General features: G+C 43.3%; 1 protein-coding gene across 1 annotated transcript in view; it reads right to left on the bottom strand.

The window, feature by feature from the left end:
• Nucleotides 1-3,457: 3,457 nt before the first annotated feature.
• Nucleotides 3,458-9,761, bottom strand: part of ulk2 (unc-51 like autophagy activating kinase 2) — a 35,150-nt gene continuing 28,846 nt past the window's right edge. Inside the window, exons 16-27 of the mRNA XM_041940233.1 lie at nt 8,435-8,580; nt 8,243-8,323; nt 7,212-7,477; nt 6,941-7,119; nt 6,227-6,336; nt 5,828-5,965; nt 5,470-5,711; nt 5,157-5,335; nt 4,884-5,002; nt 4,456-4,613; nt 4,147-4,282; nt 3,458-3,908 (exon numbers count right to left, since the gene is read on the bottom strand). Of these exons, the coding sequence (XP_041796167.1) occupies nt 3,844-3,908; nt 4,147-4,282; nt 4,456-4,613; nt 4,884-5,002; nt 5,157-5,335; nt 5,470-5,711; nt 5,828-5,965; nt 6,227-6,336; nt 6,941-7,119; nt 7,212-7,477; nt 8,243-8,323; nt 8,435-8,580 (1,819 nt within the window). The 3' untranslated portion in view covers nt 3,458-3,843. The remainder of the gene's footprint in view (nt 3,909-4,146; nt 4,283-4,455; nt 4,614-4,883; nt 5,003-5,156; nt 5,336-5,469; nt 5,712-5,827; nt 5,966-6,226; nt 6,337-6,940; nt 7,120-7,211; nt 7,478-8,242; nt 8,324-8,434; nt 8,581-9,761) is intronic.

Below are 9,761 nucleotides of genomic sequence, written 5' to 3'. Positions count from 1 at the left end.
AATGGCGTCAGCGATTGGTGTGTGGGTTTGTCAATCAGGGAAATAACCAATCAGATACAAAAGGCAACCAACTGAGTTCCTCCCTCCATAACAATAACAACAACATTTTAGCCGCAGGCTGCACAAACAGGGCACAGCGGGATTGTCCCAGTCTGGCGGAATTTAAATGTTAAATGTTGCGGTCGTCGTCGCTCTCGATGTGTCCGTATTTTTTCCTTCACCGTTTTGTTTGGAATCAGAGCAGACTCAATATTAATGAACCTCAGTCCAAAGAGATCAGCTCCTTCAGTACACTGCAGAAAACAAAAACTGTGCTCACAACAGCTGAGATCACATTTTATATACATACATACTTTACACGTAACACATTTATCCATAGTTTTTATGGCTTTACAGGATTTGAGAGTTCTAGTATTGTTTAAAATCTTTGTAAAAAAACAAAAAATAAAAAACAGTAAAAAGAGGTTTTTGGTTTTACACTTACATCTGTTTATAGAATTTGACTAGAATAATCAATAGAGGTAAGATGTATGCCTTCTCCTCAAATCATACATAAATACGTGTATGTATACATATAAATACATGTTTATAAAAATAAGGCAAAATCTTCATGCAGCCTACTTGGATTTAACCCAGAAAACTATGTTGTTGCTTTGCAGCAATCATTGCTCTCTGACTTTGGACTCCTGCAGGCCAGCAGAATAACTGCATTCTTATGGGGAAAATAATTAGCTACCTTCCACAGTAAATGAATGATTTAAAGGAAAGGACAAGAATTTGACTTGTCTATGTTTTTTTTCTCTGCAATCCTTTTGATGTGAGTCAATTCATCTTATTAGTATCAAGATATCGTAGGCTTCAAATGAGTACGTTCAAGATAAAAATAAGGCATGCACATTCAGTTCAGACCTTTTCATCCAATCTTTCAACATGTGGGAAATCGACACGACAAGCTAAGAGAAAATAAAACACAGCAAGACATCTTCTTTTTTCTCTTTTTAATAACAAAGACTGTATTTGTGTTCCATAAAGAACAAAGAGAGACACTCCTCGGTGAGAGACACAAGTATAACTTTAACATTTCTCTTTGAAAAATCGGTGCTTGGAAAGTGTTGCATTTTCAGGGTTGTGACTGACGGCGGGGTTCTTCAAAATGCATTCAGATCAAGCTGGAGAGGCGCAAAAGGGTACAGGTAACAGGGTACATACATTCAAGATTCTAGAGGTTCTATGGGGTAAAATGCAGACTTGGTACCCATGCTTTATCTAAAACAGTCCATCTTCAGTTACAGTCCATGGACCAAATGGTACAGAGCAAAGTTTCAGGTGGGTTTCCATCAGCTTTTATTTGTCCCTCTTCACTCTGCGTGCAGTAAAAGGCTTCATGTGGTTCAGAGTGCTCATGACGAGGATGATGGAAACTGAAACCCAGATATGTCTAGGAATAAGAACAGTACATCAGAGAAACAGGCCCAGAGACTGCTGGGTGCCTGTGAATGCATTTATACACATTTTTACACAGAAAAAGAACGTATTCACACATGTACAGAGGAGTAGGCCTACGTCTGCTTTCACAAGAAGAAGGCACCTCCTTTTCCATCATTAACTGTATACTACTGGCCTTAATGCACACCTGGCAAGTACACGTGTGTATATATACACTCATATATACATACAGTACATACACTGTTGGGAGCACAGCAGACGACTCGAGGGGAGGCAGACTGAGTGGATGCTAGGCAGTGCAGATTGTGAGAAACTGAAGTATCACAAAATTTGGGAAAATGAGTATGAAATCTGAAGACATCACACTCATTTCAGAAATTTCATGAGACTCACGGAACAAATATGTGTCTTGAACTCAACATTGAACAGTCCTGGTAGAAAGAGTTCTCTGGAAAGTTCTGGAGCTGCCACAAGTTATAATTTATTCTTTGGCACACCCCTGTTGTGCCAAAATAGGTTTCCTTATCAAACCCTTGGCAGACATGAATAAAATGTATCAAATTCATCTATGTACATATAAAGATTTGTGCTCTTTGACTGACAGGCGGGGCATCTGATGGTATCATCGACACCCCAAAAACGCAAACTGTGATCTCACACACACACACACAAACACACTCCCCTCCCAAAAAGAGGAGAAAGGAATCATCACATGCACCACATACATATACAAGTTTGCAAACATCAAGTTTTGTTAAAAAAATTAGCTACAGATACTGACAGAACATAAAAAGCTGTAGTATTTTAGTAAAACGAAACTTATTATTAAGGTAATGTGTCAAGTAATATGACCATTCAGTTTCACAATTAACTCCATCAGGGTGGAAAGTGGACACCTGATTGGTTGTTCAGCACTGCAGTGGTGACAGAGGGGCCTGCCACCACTGCAGAGGATCTCAAGTTCTGCTTTTCCTCTGAATATCTGAGCCTACACACCTTATGACAATGTGAGCAGAGTGAGCCACTGCCACTCCAAATTCACCTTAACCCCTCCTCAACATAATCAACAAGTCACCATGGGTCTGTTACAGTCCAATAAAACTTAATGTGACAAGCCGTTGTCAGATTTTTCTATGTGCAAGTGCAAAATGAATACCAAGTTGACACACGTCAATCTAAACGTCCCAGCTGTATATTTTTATGTGATTTGTTAAACTACAAGTACTTTTATAAATTATGTTGGTTTGATGTTTAAGAACAACTGCATCTATGAATGAATTAAGAGAAAGGTGGTTCTTTCAAACATCCAGTTGATCTTTAACAGTAGGGGCCCTTCAAAGTTGAGCTGTAGCCAATTTGTCTTGGCTGTCCTGAGTTTCCCTGGTTACTCTGCCTTATGGGAAATGTATGCATTCTGTAGACTTGTTGATCATGCACACAGAGCAGGTAAGTTTTTAGGATGGAAGCAGGAGTGATTAGAAAACCGTTCCCCCGGCTTCACATTTCTACCTTCAGAACTTGTACAGATAGACTTCTCCTCCTCTCAATCCACGGTAAAGTGCTTGAGCTAGCAACACAAGAAAAATAAAAACAAAGCAATTACAAATCTACAGGTTCCTTTGCTCACATGGCTGTCTAGTTTCTGTAACAGGAGTTTTTGTTTTTATGTAAAAGTCTATAATGTCTGTGAGTTGGATCTGTTACAGTGATCGGCCTTAAGCCGTTTGCTTATTTCTTCCATTTCCTTCCACTCCAATACTTGAGGTGTTCAAGATAGGCAGGAGACTCAAACATCCATGTTCTTCTGAACCAATAAATAAGAACAATAACAACTTAAACACAGAGTAAATAACCACTGTTATCACATAGTACGCAGGATTTTAAAAAGATGAACGCTTCATGGGCAGCTTGAGTCTCTTGTCCACACAGTCTCGCAGCCCTGTCCATCCTCTTTTTCTTCTGGTAAAAAAAATCATATCCTTGAAGATGGACATTAGTTTTTTTATATATATATATATATATATATATAAGTTGATCAGGTTCAACAGGATCACCATTATAGCGTATGAAAAAAAACTGCACTTGAAAGTGCATGCACTGTGTCCACATCCAGTTTCAGCCTTTTGTTTCTGGATCCAATGTCATCTTTGGTTGTAGATTTGTGCATCAGTCGCTTGTCACAGTTCAGTCCGTGATGCAGCCAGTAAAACTAACTAATGATAAATACAGATGAAACCTATCAAATGAAAAGTGCTCAAACTGCTACAGGAGGAACAGCGGCTTTGTGAGGATGGTAGTCAAACAGTCTCAGGACGTGGTCCCTCTGTGTGAGTGTGTGTGCGTGTGTGTGCGTGTGCGTGTGTGTGCGTGTGTGTGTGTGTGTTTATGTGAGGGCTCCTACTCATACAGTGTGACAGTGCAGTAGCAGAGGGCTGAGATCCTGCGGTCCACGCTGGCCTTATCTGCAGGGAAAATACACAAAACAAGACATTACAAACACATATTAGCAGAAGTCTGGATTTCTGTAACACATTCACACTCCACACTCGTTCAGATTGTGGGATTCTAATTCTTAAATCAAACAAGCCTTTTCCCCATATTGAACAGTCAGACTACCTTATAAAAAATTCCGTTAATGAGAACAATGGTGAATGCTGTGCAAGACTGTGAGTGTGTGTGCATCTCAGAGTTTGTACTCACACTTGACCACGTTGTCAATGTCAGTGGGGTCCTGCAGGATCTTGGACAGGCCGTCCAGCAGCATTGCGGCCTTGCTGTAGCGGTAGGCTATATCTTCTGTCTGCTTGAACATCTCATCCAGAGCTGCTGACTGAACCTGACACACACATACATGCACAACATGACATTGAGCTGACCAGTGTGGATTACAGCTGCACTTTACTTAACATATCATTTGAAAAACCTGCTGTAAAAGATGAGAATCAACACAAGACTAAATACCTTCAGTCTATTTGTTTTGTGTTTCAGTGCTGTGCATCTGAGACTCACCATCTCCACAGCATGATTGTAGATGAGCTTCTCCGCAGTGACGCTGTTGATCTCGTCCACAAAGCGCTGCTTGTCAGAGAAGAAGTGGTTGAGTTTGTCAGTCAACCGCCGGCAGAGGGAGATGCAGCTTTTGTAACGTTCATTCAGATTCTTCACCACTGAGAGAAGACAGGGAGAGGTAATTAGTTATTCCTTGCAGAACCATATACTTGTATTTCAAAGTGACATGTTCATCACTATTAAGTAAATATGCAGTAAATATTGAGTAAATAACACAGCTATGTTTTACATAACTACTACAACTCTCTCCTGCTAGTGAAGAGGGTGAACAGCAGATTTTGCTTCTTTTCTCACCCACAGTTTCCAGTATAATGCACTGGTCAGAGTTTAAAGCAGCTAATGACAGAAGACGACTGAAATGTCCTTACCCTGTTTGACGGCAGTGGAAGGATTGAGTTTGGCTGATTTAATCTGAGCCTTGGCCAGATGGAGGGAGGAAGCCAGGAGCTGAGCCGCCTTCATGTAGAGCACCAACTGCTCCACCTGCCTGTAGGGGGCAGCACAACCACAGTATTTATGACAGACGGAAAAGCTTTAACACTGCAGCAACACCAGTGAACAAAGAGCCTCCTCTGACTACAGGCTATTATCAATTGTATGAGATTTTCATAAAATCAGACTAGACTTGAGTCATTCTTTACCCCCACTCTTTGCTGAGCTGGCTGATCTGGTCCACAACCACACTGTCCTGGGGAGGGTAGAGGGAGGCCGCCGACACGCCAAGCTCCGTCCCTCCAGCTCGAACCGCCGCCATCTCCAGGACACAGTCGGTGAATGAAAGCATCATCCGTAGGTGCATTAAGGTGTCTGTATGCTCACGCTGTAGCAGGAATTATAAAGATTAAAGGTAATAAACAAAGGAAGATTAAAAGAGTATACCAGTGATTCTAGATGTAATTTTCCTGCTAAAAGATGAGAAACAGACACAAAACAAGAAACCTCACACTCCCTCACCTCCATGAGGGTCTCCTCAGGCAGCTCAGGGGCTTCAAATGTGATGAATCCCTCCAAGCTGGGAGGGGAGGTCCCATAGGGGACGTAGCGCAAGCTGCTGGGTGCCCCCTCAGGGTGGGGGACAATCTGCCCACCCACAAAACCTCCTGGAGGGGAGGAGCCCATGGCCATGGCTGGAGGAGATCCAACATAGACCCGACCACTGGTGGAACACAGGGAGCCGGCCGAACTGTTGGAGCCCACTGAGAGAAGGACGAGGAGGGGAGAGCAGAGGGTCGTGAGATAAATAAGACTGACAAATACCTTCACTAAGACCATCTGACTGCATACTAGCTCAGCTTAGGTGGAGGGTCCTCACCTGAGGTGGTGCGTGGTCGTGTGCCCAGATGGCTGCAGGTAGGAGGAGTGCTGCTGTTGGGCGGCGAACCCACAGTGAAAAGGACAGTACGGGGACTCGCTGACCCACACTGAGCCAGCCCGCTGGGACCTGGAGGGGCTTTGGGAAGAGGAAATTTAACTGTTTATTTCTCTCTCATACAAAGTTGAAGTTTAAATCAAGTATTAACTTCAGTTTTAATGACACTTCATAGTAATAAAAAAATTGCCTTCAGTACACTGAATGAAGAACCAGAATCACTGATATCACGTTTATGCAGAACTTTTTATATGGAAGCATCGAGACGAGACATTAGTTAGTCCACATACTGACTAAATGACTGAAGTAAGGCACCCGGTGGCAAACATTGTGTACCCATACCTGTATCCATGGGTCGCTCTGTGTTCAAACTGTCAGTGCTGCCCTGATATGCCTGTCCACCCAGAGTGATTCTGATTGGCTGCTCGGACAGACGACCCGTACTAACTGATCTGCAGAGAAATCATAGATGTCAAATAGCAGACAAAGCAAAGTCACACAGTAGAGGGGAAAGACACGTGGGAGTCAAAGTAACACACAGGGACTTTGATAATTACATCATTTTTACAATGTTTGAATATACATGACATAAGTGAGAGCATCAAAGGTCCAAACAGAAACGTGCTTTGCCTGCATGGAAATGCATCTGAAATGTAATGTCAATGTAGCCAACGTGAAAGTAAAATATTCAATGTAAACCCAGCAAAATAAATAAAGAAGTACGTCAATAACATTACATTTCCAGGAAGTGTTGCATCCAGTCCAAAGTGTCACATTACATTTCATTACGGTTAAGGGCTATCATTACACGAGTATACCACTGATCAATTGTACAATAAATACTGTATGTAAAAAGAAACGGGACAGCATCATGTCCATCTTATGAGAGATGAACCATAATGACTAGACCAGACCTGGAGGCCATCAATGGATATTCATTCATCAGTCTAAAAGAGAATAAAATGGAAGATGAGATGGGTGCTGAAGAAAAGTGATGAAGACTGTGGGAAAGAGAAGGAGGCAGACAGAGGATGTGTTTCTTTCAGTGAATCCTACCTGCCAAAGGTCCTGCTGGCCTCAGGGGCAGCTGGGCGTCCGGTGAGGTACGGGCTGTAGTGGTGAGCACAGATATCCCGGGCATCTGCCAGCGTCTTGGTGGGCACGGGGCTATCAGCCAGTGCCATCAAGTTACAGGATGCCTGCGTTTTGGGGATCTTGAATGGTGCTGAAATGGTCTGAAAGAAAAAGATGAAACAGGGGAACATTAACAGCTGATACTTTAGTTGCTTTGGTATTGACCATCTGTACACTTAAATCCGGCACTCACCTTAGTTGGGGAGCCAATGATGGTGGGCAGCGGGGACTTCTGCAGCCAGTCGGACGTGCGGGGGGAAGTGCCCAGGAGCTTGGTTGGGGAGGAGCCCAGGTTGGCCGGTCGGCCAAGCTGAGGGGAGTGGCTACAGGAAGAGGAGGATGGCTGAACAGGGTCTGATAACTGCTTGTGAAGTTTCTGCCTAGTCTGGTAAACCTCTGTCAGGGTGGGGGCGCTTTGCAGCCGAGCCCCCAGGAGCTGAGAGGATGGGACGGGGGAACCTAGACAAGGTAGAGAGACTGAATTAGATGTGGTTCAGCTCTAAACTTGGTACACGAGGAAAAAATAGCAGGGAGTAATGCTACTAGTGACACTTTTAGCTTTGTCACACTGTTTCTACTGACCAGCGAAAGCAAAACAGTCCTGACTAACCCAGACTTTTCACAGAGACTCTGTGTTGGTCATAAAATCTGCTTGTTTGTGTGGCTTTCCAAAAAGGGGACAGAGCACTGTTCTATGTCTGGCTGAGGCCTCATTTCAGACAGTGCACTGTAGCTTCCCCCTTTTAGAAGAGTGGTCACCATGACAGCAAACCTCTTGACACAAACAGAGAAGTTGTAAGACGTCTGCAGTGTTAAGATAGCAGCAGCATCAGAGACTTTTAAAAAGACCGTGGCTCACGGTGACTCATGCACTTTGTCAATAATGAAGCCATGACACACAGCAGAGAATCAAAACAACTACTACTAAGTGCAGCTGATGCTAACACTGCCCATTTCAAAAGGGGCTGTATGTATTTGTATTCTGTTTTTTTGTATCCATATGGTACATCCTACCTGCTATTTGTGGGTGCTTTCACACCCTGCAATTGCTAATTTACAAATTATTCTCTATTGTTCTTTCTTGTCAACTAGGCATTTGCTGTTTCAGCAACAACAGACATCAAAGGTGAATCTTATCTAAGTGAACAAGTTGGCAAAGTAAGATGTGGGTTAACCCAGTGACCAGGCTTTGTAGAGGGCAGCCAGTTTTGCTCGTGAACTGACCTCCTGAGGAGCTGCGACTGCGAGGCTCATGGCTCTGCAGATGACAGCAGCAGTGACCTAGCTGCTCAGGGATGGTGCCCACTGCAAACACAAACACAATTATCTGCATTGTGAGCTTCTGGTTCAACTCATGTCTGGAAGGTTATATTAAAAAGCTGATGTGCTTGGAGATATGTCTGGACGCGTCCTTACCGAGAGGTGAGGGGGAGTAGGGCCGAGAGCTGCCAGTGGAGAGACGCCTGCCTACTGTCTGAGGGACGTCTGCAGAGCTAGGAGAGCTCGATCCCACCTTGGGAAACCCCATAGGACTAGTGTTGGAGCGCCTCACTGTGCCAGACCTGGAAGACACAAAAACACATCACAAAAAAACATTAAGTCAATATGCAGACTGTCACAAATACAAGTACAAGTCAATCAGAGCCACAAGAACACTATTATCATTGAATCGAAACTAATTCAAAGAGTTGAGTAATATGTATTTAAGGGCAATTTCTTTTAATTTGTTACATGCATTATTCCCATCTATGTTGATGGCTCGCAGTGTTCTTCCTTGCCTTTGTTTGGGACATTGCTATGTTTCTTGGTCTGTTGCCTCTCAATCAGCGGAACAGCTGAAACCAGCAGCAGGAATGCATGTAATGTTGCCCACATTATCATGTGCATGCAAGATGTTTGAAAAAACAAAACAAAATGGGAGCCACTAATCAACTGGTAACAAGTAAAAATCTTATTAGTAACCTCTCTGTAAATGCTGAGTAACATTAAAACTTGACATGAATTATCCTTCTTCCACCTTCTGGTTTCCAGCTTTATCTTAGTATCAGGTGTTATTTGTGACACAGAGCAAAATTAAGATGCATGAAGAAGTTGCGCCTGCCACATTCTTGTTCCCTAAAGTGAGAAGAACAACACAAAGACATTAAGAAGGGCTTCTGATAGGTCAAAGGGAAAGCGTGTCAGCTGGAGAGTGGGACAGCTGAACAAAGAAGCACAGCTGGGGCGGATGGTGAGAGGGACACTACCTGTCCTCCAGGATAAACTCCCATGGGTGCAAAGAGGTTGCCTGAACAAGCTGCTACCAAAGAAACATTAAGCAAATCCTAATCTTCAGGGCTCCAATCACCACAGGAGGAATTTAATGGCAAAGCTAGCAGAGCACCAGATGAACACAAACCCACACACAAGTCAAAACAATACAACTGTTAAATAATGAACACATTTGCAATACAATGCAGCTGATTAGCCCACAGTACCTCTCCTGTTCTGTTTCTCAGGCAGCAGACTGTCAATAGGAACAACACAACTAATCTTCCTGTGAAACAAGGTGCCACTCTTCTTTCTTCCTCTGCCCTCCCATCTGCTTTATCTTCACATAAAGCTGCCAACAAACCCTCCCAGCAACATGTTGGGAGGCCACAAACTCAAGCTGGCACTTGGCTGATGTAATGTCAGTGAAACCTAATGGCTGATGAAAGAACAGCCTGGGTTTTCGTTGCCTAACCTAAAAATTCACACCCAA

Source organism: Chelmon rostratus, chromosome 7 (assembly GCF_017976325.1).
Source record: "Chelmon rostratus isolate fCheRos1 chromosome 7, fCheRos1.pri, whole genome shotgun sequence".
NCBI lineage: Eukaryota > Metazoa > Chordata > Actinopteri > Chaetodontiformes > Chaetodontidae > Chelmon > Chelmon rostratus.
This window is presented reverse-complemented; position numbering and strand designations above follow the sequence as displayed.